The 19,685-nt window shown below is 43.8% G+C and overlaps 1 protein-coding gene across 1 annotated transcript in view; it reads right to left on the bottom strand.

The window, feature by feature from the left end:
- rxfp1 (relaxin family peptide receptor 1) overlaps positions 1-19,685 on the bottom strand; it is a gene marked incomplete at both ends in the record, with an annotated part of 82,241 nt that overhangs the window by 41,831 nt on the left and 20,725 nt on the right. Inside the window, one exon of the mRNA XM_083786334.1 lies at positions 5,541-5,624. Within this exon, the coding sequence (XP_083642460.1) occupies positions 5,541-5,624 (84 nt within the window). The remainder of the gene's footprint in view (positions 1-5,540; positions 5,625-19,685) is intronic.

The raw sequence follows: 19,685 nt of genomic DNA, 5'->3' as shown, positions 1-19,685 counted from the left end.
GTGTTATTGACTTCTTGTTCCTTAATGTGCAGGTTTATCAGAGCGATATAGTGCAGCTGTGAGTGAGTAGGCCTATAGCTGCTGCTGCTGCGTCCGTGCACCAATAGAGCGACCGCGGCAGCGGCACGTATGCTTGAAATATTAAATAAAAATATGTTGGGCTTCCGGGCGTCCGTTTCTGGACTGTACCAACGGGCTTAGGGCCGGACGGTCCCTTAACTCCACGGGCCCCTATATTTTAGGCCCGTGCAGGGCTCTAGTGTGTGTGTGTGTGTGTGTGTGTGTGTGTGTGTGTGTGTGTGTGTGTGTGTGTGTGTGTGTGTGTGTGTGTGTGTGTGTGTGTGTGTGTGTGTGTGTGTGTGTGTGTGTGTGTGTCGCATGCGTGCGTAAAGTTAGTAGGCTATCAGAAGCAGCAACCATGCAGAGCTATACCAATCAGATTAAATAGGCTATATGCCTTAAACGTTTGACAAGCAATATTAAAAATACAAATCCACAAGCTCGAAAACCACCTGACGGGCCGCCCAAACGGGTCCGGGGACCCCCGGGCGGTACGGGTCACCGTGGACCCTTGGGGATCAAGGGGGGCCACGGGTGTCCACGTTTGCGGAGACGCTGCCTTCATATTAGCCTACTTAAATAACAAGCAGCTGATCTACAATTGACAATTTGACATGTCATTGCGTCGTATTCTGTCTTTCTTTCACGCACGCACGCACGCAGACATGTCACAGACCACCACATAACCATATTTGTATGGCCATATCGTTTATAGGCCTTATAGCTGAATAGCGCCGGCCGTCGGGGGTTCATTTGGTTCCAACCGTCCCATTATGGTCAACACTTATGATATGCTATTGCATTCTTCCAACTAAAGATTTAAATATTAATCTGAAAAAATGACATGGCACGGACTGGCTCAGAAAATCTCCCTGCATCATTATATCAAAACCAGGCCTATACTGAATGTAGGCAATTGAATTCCATGACTTTTGTTTCAATCAACTGAACTAGACCAATAAAATAGTAGGCTAGTATTTATGTTTTTCGTTAATAATAATGCATGCTAATTATTATTGAACGGTAAGTACGCTGGTATGTATACGCTATGGTATACACTATAAGCTTGTAGATCTGTTTATTTTAAGCATGCCGCCGCATTCTGTCAGAATCTCGTGTGTGTTATTATTGAACCATTTCATTTCATGTCTGTCTGTCTGTCTGTCTGTCTGTCTGTCTGTCTGTCTGTCTGTCTGTCTGTCTGTCTGTCTGTCTGTCTGTCTGTCTGTCTGTCGGCATCTGATCTACAAGCTCACGCATCGCAGCGGACAGCGGTTGATTATCGCTGGGCCGCAGCGGGTCTATATCGCCTAATGTATCATACAGCGAATGAAAGCAAACGTGTGTGTGTGTGTGTGTGTGTGTGTGTGTGTGTGTGTGTGTGTGTGTGTGTGTGTGTGTGTGTGTGTGTGTGTGTGTGTGTGTGTGTGTGTGTGTGTGTGTCGCGTGTGCGTGTGCGTGCGAACTTCATGACAGTGGTGCAGCATTACATTGTATTTTGATTTGAAATAAATAATGATGAATAGATGTCTATACTGTTGCTTGTGTGTGTGTTATGCTATAGGGTTAGCTGGAACACACGCCCTGTATGATCTGTGGTGCGCATCTACAAGCTCCAAGTGTTGCGTCCACATGCAGCGCGTTGTGAGCTTGCAGATCGTCGGTGCCCCACTATAGAGAGATGGTAGGGTAGTGCCCAAGCCTATTCCTATATGATCTGTGGCTATATTAAAGGCCTTTTATGTGATCTCACATAATGTGCGAGTCAGAGCTAACGTTACTCAATGATCATTTGCGTCTGATTGATATCACAGCACAGCGTGTGCTGAGAGAGAGAGAGAGAGAGAGAGGGGGGGGGGGGGGTATGCTCCGTTCATTGGCTCTATATGCCGTGCGAGACAGGATGATTTTAAATAAATATGTCTGTCTCTGCGTCTCTAGAGCTATAACATATAGCACACATGTGTGCACATGTGATGTGTGTGCGCGCGCGCACACACACACACACACACACACACACACACACACACACACACACACACACACACACACACACACACACACACACACACACACACACACACACACACACACACACACACACACACACACACACACACACACACACGAGATTCTGACTAAAATAAACAGATCTACAAGCTTATAGTGTACCTTAGCGTACATACCAGCGTACTTACCGTTCAATAATAATTAGCATGTATTATTATTAACGAAAAACATAAATACTAGCCTACTATTTTATTGGTCTATAGTTGTTTGAAACAAAATGGTTGCTGCTTCTGATTAGTTACTAACTTTATTAGACCAATTTAAAATAGTATTAGATGTTTTTCGTTAATAATAACTTATGCTAATTATTACTGAACCATTTTAGATGTTTATATTTCACCAACAGGCATGATAATGCATTTATACTGCATGGCAGAATAGGCCAGTGGCCACCGGCCGGCGCAGTACGGCACAATCACAGCTCAGTCCATTTTAATATCATAGCGCAATTCCATGTTTATATACATCTGCTGGTGGGGGGTGCTGCTATATGTTGATTGCCCATTTGTATAACACATTATATAATATAGGTGCTTGTATGGTGCGTGTATATAATAGGCCTACATTTAAATGACCACATTTAACACACACACACACACACACACACACACACACACACACACACACACACACACACACACACACACTAGAGCCCTGCACGGGCCTAAAATATAGGGGCCCGTGGAGTTAAGGGACCGTCCGGCCCTAAGCCCGTTGGTACAGTCCAGAAACGGACGCCCGGAAGCCCAACATATTTTTATTTAATATTTCATACGTGCCGCTGCCGCGGTCGCTCTATTGGTGCACGGACGCAGCAGCAGCAGCTATAGGCCTACTCACTCACAGCTGCACTATATCGCTCTGATAAACCTGCACATTAAGGAACAAGAAGTCAATAACACACAGACGTCACACAAAAAAGTAGCCTACTTAAATATAATTTTATACAGTAGCTGCTGCACGTGCACTGTCAATCAGCGCAACGCGTTGTGAGCTTGCAGATCGGCTATCGCGGAGCGGACTCACACTGCATTATAAAACCCAGACGGACAATAATAAGAACACTTACGTTATGTTACGTTTCTGCAATGTACAAATCCAACTTTGTTTAGTGTAATGCTCCCGCAGTATTTAATGTTTTTAGAGCCGTACCCTATATGCTACTTATACTTAGTACTCGGTGTGTGTGTGTGTGTGTGTGTGTGTGTGTGTGTGTGTGTGTGTGTGTGTGTGTGTGTGTGTGTGTGTGTGTGTGTGTGTGTGTGTGTGCACATGTGTCACACATGATGTGTGCTACAGTATATATGTTATAGCTCTAGAGACGCAGAGACAGAGACATATTTATTTAAAATCATCCTGGCACAGGCCTATAGTCTATACTAGACAACGGCGTCAACCGTCAACTCCGCTGGTGGCAAAATAATAAGCCAATAATAATAAGTTGCGGGGCGGGTGCCTTAAAATATATAGGCTACTCTAAGGTGGGCACCCACTGTCGTTATAGGAACCTTCTGCCCTTGCCTATAGAACTGCCCCCCCCCCCTATCTGCCTATCTGCATGCGCTAACGACGCAGAGAACGCAATGATAACTCACTCTTTTACTTTACTTTAATAAAGTACTTGTAGTCTATATTATCCGCCTAAGGCAAGTCATTGAGACACAGGACAGACAGACAGACAGACAGACAGACAGACAACAGACAGACAGACAGATCATGACAGACAGACAGACCAGACAGACACAGACACGATCAATGCGCTATACGAGCGCGGTGAGCTTTGATGATCGGCTAAATTAATATAGCCGTGTATATAAATTAAATTCATATGTCCTTGTAGGTTATCTATTGTGTTGGCCAGGGTAGGTTATCTATTGTGTAGGCCAGCCCCCCCCCCCCCCCCCCCCCCCCCCAGAAGGACGATCGTAATCACATATTGCCTTGCGCTGTGCGTAAAATAGTAATTTTTTCAGTATGAGGCGATACGCAGCATCTACACAAAGTGCATAGGGGGACCCCCCGACCCCCCCCCTGCAAGGGTCCACATGGGGTGGGGGGGGGGGGGGGGGAGGCACACAGATAGGAGCTCAGACGCTCACACACACACCCCCCCAGGGGTCCACAGACGCGGGTCGGGCCATCCCGTATGTAGGAGAGGAGCTGGTAGATCTGCTATTTTCGGTGGGCATGTGACAGCTCTGGAACGCAGGGTCGCCTGGGGACGGCGAAGGGCTCCACGGACCGGCATGGTGCACGCGGTGGCCTGGCACACGTGCACACGTGCCAGGCCACAGGGCGCAGGGCGGACCGGCAAGGTGCACGCGGTGGGCGTAGGGCAGCGCAGGGCACTGCGCAGGGCACCGCGCACCGGGCATATAACAAAGTCAACCATTACGTCGCAAACGGGTAGATATAGCCGCGACGAGTTCCGTTCTGTTGCGACGAGTCCACACACGCCACAACGAATTACCTTTTACGTCGAGAAGGGTAGATATAGCCGCGACGAGTTCCGTTCTGTTGCGACGAGTCCACACACGCCACAACGAATTACCTTTTACGTCGAGAAGGGTAGATATAGCCGTGACGTGTCCCGTTCTGTCGCGACGTAAAAGAATAGTCAAACTACTAGGTCGCAAACGGGTAGATATAGCCGCGACGAGTCCGTTCTGCCGGGACGAATTGATATTTACGCCAGGACGTACTCGAATATACGTTGCGACGGAAAAATATACGTCGCGACATAGGTCGTCAGTCGTGAAGGCATTTCGCTGTCTCTCCAAATTTGATTGATGCTCCAGAATAGAGCCGTCAACAGGTGTTGACAGGTCCAATGATGCCACCAGTGTGGCTGTAGCCGTGGTGTGTTTGATGACGCTTGCAGTGGGCCAGGCAGCCAGGGGCTTTTAGAATGGCCATAGCCGTCATTTTAAAGTATGTCAAGTCCAATTTCAACTAGTCATACCCTCAGTCAAAACATATCTCATGACACCACTAATATGGAGAGCTTTCTTGGTGCCACAAATCCCTGCTCATCATCAAACGCTCTGTATAATCAGAGTGAATGTCAAATTCAAAAGGAAGTGTGTCTTACTAATTTACAGCATCACATTAATGCTAACTTAAAACAGACATTATTTGTGATTCCGATTCATTCAGATGTAAAAAATGTTTTAGAGATAAAAATTTGTGAGAGGAATAGAATACACCCGCACATTTCTGCTCAGTACATGAGTATTTTCTTTTTAATAATGCAACGTTTCGGTCCCTCCGAGGAGAGATTAAAATTTATAAGACAAAATATCTGTAGAAATGTAACATTAATTTCACCTCACCTGAGAGATGAGATATGAAATCTCTGACAAGACTTGGCTCTTCAGTTTGAACTATTATTCATCTTGTGATGTACTTACAGCATGCATTAGATTTGGTCCCAGAAGTGGAGCTGGGCATTCCAAAGTACTTGTCAAAGAGATGGGGCCATCCATTGTTGTCTCCTGCAAAAGAGGGGGGAAAAAAGCCAGGGCTGATTATTCTTCTCAGACAAAATATTTTATTGAGATTATTATGCATTTGAAAAAGGTTAAATGGGGACATTCTGCACAATCAGTACTTTTTTGTAGTTTTACTCAAACTCGGGACAATGGCTGAACAGGATTAGGATAGGCTATATGGAAATATGGAATATGTTAATCAATAATACATTGAGTTGTTTGACGTTTGATGCGACTGACATGGAATATGTTATCAACTGGAAGGGCTGATAATATATCGAGTTGTTTGGACGTTGATGTGACTGACATGGCGAGTAGAGTAGCCTAATCTTAATTAATGTACAGAATTAACTGCCCGCCATGTCAATGTGAATGATTATAGCTTAGGTCTGGCTGACACTGGTTGCTGTTATGTGCGTTCAGAAGAACACTGCGGTCACGATGGTGTCATGATTTGATGACATGTGTGCCTGTAGGCTACTGCAGGCAGCTATATCTATAGGCTATAGGCTATAGCTGCCTGTCACTCTGACACTCTGACAGGTGAATGTCAACCTGGATCAACATGTTGCAGTGCAGCAGATTGACAGAGGTAGTTACAGTAATACGTCTACAAGAGCCTCACCAGCGATGCCAATCAGCTAGATGGAAATTGAAGCATTCACTATCAAAGCTCCACAGACACAGGTGTACAAGCATCCACGAATGCCAAGCTTTTAGACCTTCCTTGGATATTATATAAACAAAATGCTAATTTAAAGGCAAGCAGCTCTCTTGCTCAATGCTCATTCACCAATCTTGTCAAGTCGGGGATGTGAAATGTAAATATCCCAAAGTGTGACTTCAATCACTAAGATAAACTTGTATCACCAGTAAGATGCCCTGGGGACAAGAAGCGACCTCACACTAAAGGGCACACATTGGCCTGGGTGACGGCAGACAGCAGACTGCTGGGCGAGCGCTGGCGCTTTGGCATGGGGGGGTCAGATCAACATTATGGAATGAATTCTGCACTGGCCATATATGGAGTGTGTCTTGAGTGTACAGGGTTTGATGAGGTCAGATCAACATGGAATGTCATAACAGGGAGGACGAGTGGGGAGGATCAACATATAATAATAATAATAATAATAAAACTTTATTTGTATAGCACGTTTCATGACATCAAATGCAGCTCAAAGTGCTTTACAGAACAATGGAGAATAAAAGAAAAGCAAGGCAACGACATTAAAAAACAAGCAGTAATGCAATACAGTGAGGACATGAATAACAAAAAATATAAGATCACTTAAAGGCAATGTTGTAGAAGTGGGTCTTGAGCTGAGCTTTAAAAATGTCTACAGAGGCTGCCTGACGAAGGTACAGAGGGAGCTTGTTCCATGCCGATGGCCCGTAGAAGCAAAAAGCTGCTTCCCCGTATTTTTTAGTTGCCATTTTGTTAGGCAAAGCGAGCAGGCCAGCAGTGGAAGACCTTAGCGGGCGGTTTGGGACATATTTAGGCAGGCAGTCATGTAGGTAGGAAGGTGCGAGACCATTGAGGGCTTTATAGACAAGTAAAATAATTTTAAAATCAATCCTAAAAACAACCGGAAGCCAGTGCAGTGATGCCAAAACTGGAGTAATATGTTCTCTCATCTTAGTTCTAGTTAAAACTCTGGCTGCCGCATTTTGGACAAGTTGTAATCTGTCAGTTGTTTTCTTAGGCAGTCCTGAAAAAAGTGCATTGCAGTAATCAAGCCGAGAAAAAACAAAGGCGTGGATTAGCGTTTTTGCATCGTCCAAGGACACATAGGCTCTGATTCGTGCAATATTTCTAAGGTGAAAAAAGGCAATCTTGGTAACATGATTAATGTGTGAATTAAAATTCAATTCGGAATCAATAATAACCCCCAGGTTCTTTACTGTACTGTTACTGTCTACAGTCAGGTTGCCAAGTCTGCTTAATATTGATTCTTTCTGCTCACTAGAGCCGATTATGAGAACTTCTGTCTTGTCCTCATTTAGCTTGAGAAAGTTCTCACATATGGAATGTCAGAACAGGTCAGCTACATATATGGAGATCTAAGGGTTTGAGGTCAGATGTAGAGTTGCTGGCCGGCTCATATATCAAGGTCAAGGTAAACTTTATTGTCCACAAGGGAAATTACACCATTGCACACATGATGTGGATAATCTCGCCTCACACAGTTACTGCCGTTTCAGAGCCTCGTTCAACATCTTAGTTGATGCTGGTAGCCTGGTACAAAGATTTTTTTAATCTGATGTACTTCCACTTTGGTTCTTTACAAACTCACCATTTAAACATGGGTAACATCACTGACAATTTTTTTAGCCTGTTTTAATGTAGCCTGCTCATAAATAAACTGAAGAGAGGGGAGTTGTCTTACCCCTTCCCTGCAGTCTGCACCAATCTGAACAATTTGGACCTCAGTTGCACTGAGATATTACCGAACCAAAATGTGATGCCAAACCTGACCAGGCTTTCCAAGACTGCTCGATAGAACACTAACATACATTTTTGGTCAACACCATGAACCCTGAGACGTCGAAGAAAGTGCAGTCTTTGCTGTAGTTTACTACAGAGACTGTCAACATGTGTATTCCAAGTTAGTGAGTTGTCAATACAGATCCCCAAGTATTTATATGAGGAGACCTGTGAGATGGTCGAGTCATGGATGACCAGTTTGACCACAGGCCTGTGATCACTAATACTCTTGGGGACAAACACCATCTCCTGTGTCTTCTTAACGTTAAGAATAAGGTTGTTGTCATCAGACCACTTTACAAAGTTCTGCACCTCTAAAAATAAGTCAGCTAAATCCATATCCTTATCCAGAAGGGCTAAGATGGCAGTATCATGCGAGAATTTAATGATGTAATTGTTCGGGTTGCCACTTCTACACTCATTTGTATAAGGAGTAAAAAGGACAGGTGAGCTAACGCAGCCCTGAGGTGCTCCAGTACTCAGGGTTCTGCGCTCTGACATAGTGCCATTCACACTGACCCTTTGTGTACGTTTAGTTAAAAATGAATGGTACCATCTAATAATAAGAGGATGGACATTAAGGTCCTTCAACCCCTTTATTAAGAGATGTGGCAGTAATGTATTACATGCTGAGCTGAAATCTACAAGAAGGCGGCGTGCATAGGCTTTGTTATTGTCCAAGTGTTTCAAAAGAAAATAGTCCAAGGTCAAGACTGCGTCCTCTATACCCCTGTTGATCCTATAGGCAAACTGAAAGATGTCCAATGAGCAGACTGATAATGATTTTCTCAAAACATTTCATGACTACTGAAGTCAGAGCGACAGGCCTGTAATTTCATCTCACCCCAATCCCCGACAGCGCGAGCACACACACACACACGCACACACGCGCGCACGCGCACACGCACACGCACACGCACACACACACACACACACACACACACCCCCCCGTCGGCTATATTCATGCAATCATGGCGACCTTGAGCGAGCGAGGTGAAACGCAAAGCAAACTACAAATTAAAGCGAGCAATACAGTTTTGTTGTGATTGTCAACAGCTCCGTTAAGAATGTCGGTGCTGATAAATGCACTAATATTATGCAACGCCACCGAGTGCCGCACTACGAGCGTGTAGAACTGTTATTTTTAAGAAATCGTGAAAATGTAATCTTTGAATATACCGGTATATTCTTTCAGAGCAAATGTTTTTAACTAAAATCTTTGCTTCTGGGGGGACCTTTCTGGGGGGACTCTGGGGGGACCCTGGGACTAAAGTTCTCAAACTCTGCCCGAACCTGACCAGGCCCGACCAAGCCCGACCCGACCGTTTTAGGGCTGGGCCCAAAAAATATGCTAATTAGTCGGGCCGGGCCGAGCCTCGGGCTCTGTGATTTTCTGCCCCGCGCGCAGGCAGTAGAGAACAGTGAACGGTGAGAGACTTGCTTGCTTGCCTTGCTACCGCTGGTTTCCCTCTGGTTTGCGCACCAAACGAGCTACTAACCACCAGTTAACTTGCCAAGTTGCCATATGCTTGTCACGTCCTGTCCTAGGACGTACCACGCCTGGACCGCCATCCTTATCTTTGCCCTTCCACCCCCCTGTGTGTTCCCCGCCCCCCCTGTTACTCTGACACCCTGGGACTCAGCTGTGGACAATGTTGCCATCAGGGCTTGTTAGTATTTATGTGTTGCTCCTGTGTGTTTCTGTGTGCGTTCTTAATTATTGTCTAACACGTCGTGAGCGTGTGCGTGTGGTTCTAGCCCTGTGGGGCATCCTGTGTTACTCCTGTTTTGTTTTGTTTGAGAAGCAAATAAAGCCTGTTCCAGCACTTGGTCGTCCGTCCAGCTTACTCCCGCTAAGTTAAGTCCCGATCCTGACAATGCTTAAATATTTTATAAAATCAATCGGATTATCACAGCTGAAGAAGCGTCAGGTTTTCGTCATGTTGCACTGAGTCTCGTTAACCCAGCTGGCTGCGATGAATAAAACCTAATTATTAATCAACGTCACCAAACGATCCAGTGATATATAACTTAGCTACACGTAAAGCAACTTCACTTCAGAGGAAACTAAGGGAGGGAGCTGCAGCAGCTATTCGTGTTTACTCACCAGTCACCACCACCACTGTATGGAATCCATTAGAATGATTGGAAATGGAAGTTATGGAACATTAATAGCCTATTCTAACGTGAGTTACATACATCCTTTATTTCGATAAATCCGTTGATCTCCGTTCTCACTTTCACACTGAAACACGGCGTGCTGTGCTGCCATTTAGTGCTGCTTTTTTTTGTCTCTCTTTTTTTCTGTCGGGCTTTTGTCGGGCTTCGGGCTTAACATTATGGCAATTTTTAGGGTAGGGCCGAGCCTCGGGCCGGCCCGTTGAGAACTTTACCTGGGACAACATATTTTTGCTTCTGGGGGGACCCTGGGACAACATATTTTCAGATGGGGGTCGGCAGCCAATTACAAATAAATGTTGACATGAAATAGTTTGAAAACCACTGACATAGAAACATAGGTTTTTCAGAAAACTGTCATGATTTAGAATACATTTTGTAGAATCTGGTCTCAGTTCCTAAATGGGATAATAATTCCATTGTTAATTGTGGGCCTGCCCACAGCACTCAATATCAATGTGAGACAAGCTGAAGAGCAGCAAATGAGAGCGACGGTCGTTATTAGTATTTAAATAATGATTTGTAAACGAGACTTCCACAGCAGGTTAGTCAATGCTAAAGTTGAATTTACTGCAAAGCTTCAGTGAACGAAACCATTGTCCGATTCATGGTACATTTAGATCGATCCAGGGGTCCGCGTTGTCAATTTTGCATTGATATTTTTGGTGTCCCTAAAGAAGGAACAAGACGCCCAGGCCGTAGCGTAACGGTCTGGGCACCGGACTGGTAATCCAGTCGCAGTGTGCCGCGGGTTCGACTCCCGGACCCGACACGGCCTTTACTGCATGTCTTCCCCCATCTCTCTCCCGTTTCCTGTCAGCCTACTGTCTGTCCCTTCAAAAAAAAAAAAAAAAAAAAAAAGGCGTAAGCCGCAAAAAAAAAAAAAAAAAAAAAAAAAAAAAGGAACAAGACTGAACAACAGACAAAAGAAAATAGTTTTTAAAAATACTTTAATTGCTCGCAGAATCCTACTGCTATGGAAAACTCCATGGAGCTTTGAAACACATTCACTCAGCCCACGCACGTTCAAACGCCTCCACAATTTCCACAACCACTGTTAAGTGGTTGTGGAAATTGTACAAAAGAGAGCAGGCAGGGTGGGAGGGGTCAGCAATCACCTTCTGCATTCTGCGCTTAGTACGTGTGGGTAGATAGAGGAGACGGATGGGAGGTCGAGGCCAATGATCTTTGATGCTGTGCGTACCACCCTTTCCAGCCGTTTCCTCTCTAAGTCGGTGGTGTTTCCATACCACACTGAGACTGAGAAGACTCTCCACAGTGGCTCTGTAGAAGTGAACCAACACCTCCCCAGTCACACGAACTTCTTTAAGAGGCGTAGGAAGTGAAGCCTCTGGTGGGCTTTACTCAAGATGTTACTAGTGTTAACTTCCCATTTCAGGGAGCAGCATATAGTGGTGCCAAGGAATTGAGAGGTACAATTCTGGCATGTGGAGGGACTAGGCTCTGTGGGTTGCCTCCTGTCCGGGCCCCTCCTACGTCTCACCAGGTCCACTCCTGCTCTCACCAGTAGTACAGCGAGGACCTGTGCGTTGCATCAGACTCCCAGCACTTCATTCAGGAGTGGTGGATTCTTGAGCCGCAATGGTTCTGCAGGCTCCACCTGGGCAATGGTAGTACTGCAGGCTCCACTTGCGGCTCGAATAGCCCTCCTAAAGGCCTCATCGAATGTTTTTGGGCTTCCTCCTCACGGAGGATGCAGGCTGGGGCCCCAACTCATACTGCTCCCGGGGTGCCGTCTACATTCCGGCTGTCACCCGTCTCTCTGGTGGTCACCAGACTATACCTGGTTGTCACATAGTCTATTCCTATGAGTCACTATAAATAGAAATACTTCAAAATACAGCACTTGAGTAAATGTACTTTCCCCCAAATATATGTTTCTTTTCCCTTTTTACCTCCTTTATGATGAATTCCTATTCTGTTCCTTGGCTATATAGAAGTGTCTATTTGTACGTCTCTAAATGTTTTGATGAATTGAACAAGGTAGACCCTCTTGTAAACAAGTGTAATGCTTTATTGGGTCGTCCGCTCACAGTTAACAGTCTTTGTATTGAGTTGTGCTTGAAATGTACTGTAATTCTGCAAACTGTTAATAAGTATTTCAACCAATCAATCAAAAGCCATGAGGCATAAAAAACGGATAAAAAAAACTATATTAGAAGTATTATGATTACGTTATTTTTTTATGTGGTGTGTTTTGTCTTGTCTGACCCGACAGAATTAATTTTCCTTGTGGACAATAAAGGACATCTCATTTGTCATGAATGGAGCTGCATGAGGCTGTTTGCCCGTAGCCTGGTATTAGCAATACTCATAATACTAATTATTATCCATGGCATATGGCATGAACCCTTGACAACTGTAGTCACTACAGTGTAGTGCTTCAAAGAAAAAATGACAGGTAAACATCAAGCCTGTATAGATATGCTATCTAAAACACTGTGTGTGTGCTACAGTCATTTATGTATAACCCATTCTGACCTGAGATCAGATTCACACGAGGTTTCCGCCGGACACACACTGGTCTGATGAACCCATTCTGACCTGAGATCAGATTCTAAAAATGTCAGTCGTTCTTCGATTTTTCAAAAAATAGCAGACCTACAAGCTCGTATCGCGCCACTCGGTGGCGCGATATGAGCTTGTAGATCTGCTATTTTTTAATAGCTAAAGCATGACATGATGCCAACACCAAAATGGGTGCCCGTTCAGAATGGGATAAAGGCCATATGCTATTATGTGGAGAGCACCCCGATGACAACCAGTGGCTTAATTATTCATTATTTGGCAGATGACCAGAGAAAAAGTCTGACATTTGCATATGTACACCAGGGCATGTGAGCAGAGATTTTGTGACAAAAGCGGGCCGTTTTACATGCAAAATGGTAACACAACACATCTTCTATGTTGCTGCTGAGCGTACGGGCCTCTCTTATCAAATTGTGTACTTTTACTCTACTACAATGATTATGACACTTTAGTCACTACTTACTTTTTAGATTTAATTTGTATTACTAAACATAACCACTTAAGCAAGCTCTATACATATTTTGGTTATTTTCTAAATGTTATAAATACATTTTAGACATGATAACTTGTGAAAAGGGACATTCTACATGAGTGCTTTTAGTACTTTAAGTCCTTTTTTATACCAATGCTTTAATACTTTAACTCAACTAAATTTAGAATTCCGGACTTTCACTTGTAACAGAAAACTAACCTTAACCTAACCCTAACCTCACAAAAATGATGCCTAAACCTAACCTTAACCTAATATGTAGTAGTATTACAAATATAAAGTAATCACCCCAGGGCCATGGATGTTACAATTCTGCTAGGGCGGGTATAAGTACCGGTATCTTCCGTATTGTTCAATAAAAAGCAAGGCTTAATCCGTTTTTGGCCATGTGCTATCAACTATGTGCCTCTATCGGTTGGTGCATGCGGATACATTATAACTGATAAAAATGGCCACGGATCGGATTAACGCTTTTTATTGAACAATGCGGAAGATACCGGTACTTCTACCAAACCGAGGAGGATTGTAACATCAGAGGCTCCGCCATGACATACAAGCACCATGTGAACCATGGCTAAATCGTCTCCTATACTTAATAAGTCAATTTTCTGAGGGCGACTGAACGTTTGCGTTCCAGATGTCCTTCCGATGGATTTTTCTTGGTTGTCAATATTTCTATCATCCAACAAATCGCTCTGAAAGTGATCCAAAGGATCGTACGCAATTATAACACTATGGGGAAGACCATTTTCTTTACCCCAGGCTAAAACCGGATGTGACGTTTGTGGGCGTTCCTGTCTACCTTGGTGTCAGTGTATGAAGACAATATTAGTGCACCTCACAGAGTTTAGATCCAATGGTGGTCTCCCTCATACAGCCTTGTTAGTCTGTGAGAGTCCCCCGTACCCATCCAGGAAAGGGAATGTAAGGAGGCTTTCCATATGACAGAACGCAAAAGCTGGGGATTATGGGATGAGCCACGTACAAGTGAATATAAACAGTTGGAGGCCTCCAAAGCACTTCCTCTGGCACGTTTAAAAAAATAAATGTACAATGTTTTCGTCAGTGGACACTAGACACATAGGCCTACTATACATGTGCCAGGTCTTTGATCAGCAGGGAATGTAAGGAGGCTTTCTATATGACAGAAAGCTGGGGATTATGGGATGGGCCACGTGACGTCCATACATCTCAGCCGCCATAGGAGGTATAGTCTGCTGCTGGCAATTTGTGAAGATGGCTTGTGTTGTCGTCATTGAAGGTCAACCCATTATAGCTTTACACTGTAGTGACTAGTTATCTATAATGAAACTCTGGACACTGGGATTTGTATTAAAGCACACTTTGATGATGTTATCACATATTATGTTCATGGAATACAGTGTATTGCTCTCTGGGAATAACAATATTAACCCATTCTGAACGGGGACCCATTTTGGTGTTAGCATCATGTTATGCTTTAAGCTATTGAAAAATAGCAGATCTACAAGCTCATAGCGCGCCACCGAGTGGCGCGATACGAGCTTGTAGGTCTGCTATTTTTGAAAAATCGAAGACACTTTTAGAATCTGATCTCAGGTCAGAATGGGTTAATAATGAAACTGTCGGCCCAGGCCGTAGCGTAACGGTCTGGGCACCGGACTGGTGATCCAGTCGCGGTGTGCCGCGGGTTCGACTCCCGGACCCGACACGGCCTTTACCGCATGTCATCCCCCCATCTCTCTCCCGTTTCCTGTCAGCCTACTGTCTGTCCCTTAAAAAATCAATAAAAGGCGTAAGCCGCAAAAAAAATATCTTAAAAAAATAAAAAAAAATAATGAAACTGTCAGGATGTAATAGACATTTTTAGAATCTGATCTCAGGTCAGAATGGGTTAAGGATGGATAGGATCGGGAACAAGTACATCAGAGTGACAGCGCGCGATTGTTTTCAAAGGTACGGGGGAGCCATACCTTTGGTTGCTTTGAATGGCAGCATCAGAGTTTTGTATTCTGTGCGGGCACAGACCAGACTGCTAAGGTTCTAAGCTTATCATCCTGCCCGCAACATCTACACAGTTTGTACAGTAAGCACACAATGCCTTATTGCACTATCCAGGAAGTGGCCTACTTCCTGAAGTGGCCACATGTGCAACGGGTTGAGAACCCCTGCAGCACGGTACATTATGGTACAGTACAGTATGAATGATACAGTACAGTACAGTACAGTATGGTGATGCAACATAAAATTCTTACTCTTTGCTACAAACATACATTACAACATGACAATACAAATGCCATCTTATTTCCATCTACTTCCCGTCTGCATTTACACCCTATTCTCCATGTGCATCAATCACACTCATTACTCACACCAACACCTTCCTTGCTCACTACAATTAGCAGTGCAACATTGCAAGGGTGACAACGTCGCAACGGAGCCAATGACACGTGGAACTAGAATCGAGACCGGTCGAAGGCCGGTCGAGTTTCTAGTAAGGCATTTGCCCTGTCGGACTTTTAAGCTGCCCTGTGTGCTGTTTTAACTGTTTTATTCTTATTCTCTTTTTTAAACATTTTTCTGCCTGTAGCACTTTGAGATTTGTTTCAAATGTAAAGTGCGTTATAAATAAAAAATATTATTGTCTCCACCAGCCGAAGGCATGGGGGAGAGTATGTTTTGCACTCCGTCCGTCCGTGTGTCCGTCCGTCCGTGTGTCCGTCCGTCCGTGTGTCTGTCCATCCGTGAGCAGCTTATCTCGGCCACCGTTAACCCGGTCGATGCCAAATTTTGCACACACACTCCCTGGATGCCAACCATGAACCTCTGCCCCAAACTTTCCAGAACGGCCTGTTATAGCGCCACCAGGAGGCCGCTTTGTGCAAAACAAGTTTTTGCACAGTACACCTACAGATTGTGTCCAAACATCACGCAAATTGGTACACAGTCTCTCTAGAGCCATTCAACCAAACCGGTCTTTCAGATTTCTCAGACTCCATCCTGATTGGTTAAGATTGGCTTCCAAAATTCACAGGAGTGCTCAGTTTCAAACAAAATGCTGCAAATCATGAACACATCGCGTGATTTCCGTGAAATTGTGCACCCACATTCCCACTAGGCCGAGGACGAAATGCCACATGAACAATTTCAACTCAGCCTCAAGGTGGCGCTATAACTGGCCCAAAAGTGTTTTACCTCTAACTGCACGGATCTGTGGATAACTTTGTATGCCAACTCCCTAGAGGCCAAGGAAAAACCTTTGCCTGGAATTTTTCACATCTGCTCTTTATAGCGCCACCAGGAGGCCAACATATGTAAAACACATTTTCTATTATTACTCCTTCACATTTTATCCAAATTTCACGCAAATCGGTACACATGATCTCCATAGTCATGTGATCAAGACAGGTTTGTTTGATTTCTCATATTCCATCCTGATTGGCCACAATTGGCTCCTACAGTTTTCAGGAGTAGCAAATGGCCACAACTCCTCAACGCAGCGTCCGATTGCGATGAAACTGTGCACGCATATTCCCACTAGGCTGAGGAAGAATCCTGGTGGAGACCTGTGCCGATTGGCACTTTATCTAGTTATTATTATTATTAGTACTCTCAATCGTACCCCCGCTATTTTGTTGGACACGTTGATGATTTGATGGAGTTTGTTCTTATTAACCAATGATAATGAGCCATACCAGAAAACAAAACAAAATGTAAATGCACTCTCCACAAAGGATCGATGGAAGAGTGCCATTACATTTCTTTCCGATTTTTATAGATGGCATGAGTGTTGGAATTCCATGTCAGCTTGGAATCAATCTTTGTACCCAAGTAGTTTGTATTCCTCCACAATCACTACCTCAGACCTCCTTAGTTTTCTTAATATTCAACTGAAGGAAGTTACTCCAACAGCAAACTTACCCACTGTTCTTCGATAGCCTATCTCTGTCACGGTAGCAGAATGTCTGAACCCAAAATGCAGAGCCACAATCAGAGTAGTTTCAAGAACTGTTTTATTAAAGCAGAAAAGGCAGATTAGCTTACAATCAAAAATAGGAAAGCAAGTATCTACTCAGGGAAGCCCAAAGTCCAAACATTTCCAAAGTACAAACAAAAATCCAAAAGGCAAAACTAAACAAGACAAAATCCAAAACTAAACAAAGCACAAGGCAAAAACATAGGAAGTCCAGAAATGCAAAAACCTTACTGAAGGAGAACAAGGATTTCCAGGGACAGAGGAACACCAAGAGGAGCACCGGACAATGATTTTATGTACTGCCAGTTTGTGTGTGCAATGAGTCCAGTATTTATAGGCAGCAGGATAATGGCAAAGGGTTCACAGGTGTGTAATGGGAAGCACTGCAGGGCTGATGAGAGTTGGGGACAGGTGTGCAGTGTGAGGGAATGGAATGAGGGAGTGGCCAGGGAGGAGACATGGGCTGCGTCCGAATTCATTCCCTATGCCCCATATAGTGCACTACTTTGGCGTTCCGCCATTTTGTTGTAGTGTCCGAATGTGTAGTGAGCATTTTTGCACCCTAACATAGTGGACTGAAGTATCCCACAATGCACCGGGAATTGTAGGGAGCATCCGATGGTCACTACAAAAACACAGCGAAGCAAATCTGAAGAGGCAGAAGTTGAACCAGCGAAAGAACTCAACACAAATGTACTTTTTAAACTTTCGTTTTCCCTTCCCTGGCGGATCTCGAAGCTACAGATCTTGAGACAAATGATCTGTGCATTTATTTGAAATTGTTTTATTTTATCTATAATAAATTACTCATTTGCAATAGTATTACTGATCCATTGTATCACCCAGGCCCAGCGCATGACGTTAGGAGAGGAATCAGTTGCTTGCTGTAGAATATATTTGTGAGATTCTTTATCACAAACGTAGGCTAAATGCATGCATGTGAGACACATTAATTGTGTCCGAACATATGTTTTATTAATATTCATTAATTCCTGCCATGAAAAAATATGCTATCTAACATTATTTCATTGAATTGCGATAAATACATTAAAACTTCATTATGTAGGCAGTCATTTATTGGACTGCTGTTTCTGTTAACACCAAACGTCCGTATTATTATTGTGAGCAGAGCTTGTAGATCGGCTACTTTTGGTAATTCTTTACCAAAAGTAGGCCTACTCGATACAAGCTCACAACACGGACGTCGCGTTGCTTATAGATCGACTAACCTAATGGGGATTTCATGCAAATAAAATGTACATGAACCCGCGGACCTACAGCACCCTCTACCGATATTGACGTCAGAGTCGGTGCTCCCCATACAGGGAGTATTGTCCGAAATCATCACTATAGAGTCCACTAGAGTCTGGATCCCCGTATGGGGGGTAGGGAGTAGGGAACAACCCTAGCAATTCGGATGCAGCCATGGGCATCCGGTAGAGGGCGCTGTAGGTCCGCGGGTTCATGTACTTTTTATTTGCATGAAATCCCCATTAGGTTTTTTCAGATCGCCTCATAAATAAACAAATCATCCCGGCCGTTTCACTCATTTGGATATATAGGATCAACTGACTACAAGAAACCAGTCAAAACGCTGCTGCTGAATTTTCGCTAGGAACAGACTGTATCAAATAAGTGACTGCAGGCTGTCACCTCCCTGCAAGGACAATTTTTTTAAAGTTTTAAATTCATGCATGAATAAAGAAAAAATAGGTTAATGAAAATATGTTTGCAGGCATTTAGGCCTATATGTCTATGATAAAAAGGTTATTTTAAAATAACATAGGCCTATGGAAAATAGCCGATCTATAAGCAACGCGACGTCCGTGTTGTGAGCTTGTATCGGGTAGGCCTACTTTTGGTAAAGAATTACCAAAAGTAGCCGATCTACAAGCTCTGCTCACAATAATAATATGGACGTTTGGTGTTAACAGAAACAGCAGTCCAATAAATGACTGCCTACATAATGAAGTTTTAATGTATTTATCGCAATTCAATGAAATAATGTTAGATAGCATATTTGTTCATGGCAGGAATTAATGAATATTAATAAAACATATGTTCGGACACAATTAATGTGTCTCACATGCATGTATTTAGCCTACGTTTGTGATAAAGAATCTCACAAATATATTCTACAGCAAGCAACTGATTCCTCTCCTAACGTCATGCGCTGGGCCTGGGTGATACAATGGATCAGTAATACTATTGCTAATGAGTAATTTATTATAAATAAAATAAAACAATTTCAAATAAATGCACAGATCATTTGTCTCGAGATCTGTAGCTTCGAGATCCGCCAGGGAAGGGAAAATGAAAGTTTAAAAAGTACATTTGAGTTCTTTCGCTGGTTCAACTTCGGCCTCTTCTGAGTTGGAGCGCAATGAGCGCATGCATGCAGAAGCA

This window comes from Protomyctophum parallelum, assembly GCF_964188405.1.
Source record: "Protomyctophum parallelum genome assembly, chromosome: 16".
Taxonomy (NCBI): domain Eukaryota; kingdom Metazoa; phylum Chordata; class Actinopteri; order Myctophiformes; family Myctophidae; genus Protomyctophum; species Protomyctophum parallelum.
Note: the sequence above shows the minus strand (reverse complement) of the source record. Positions and strands in the feature narration are given on the sequence as shown.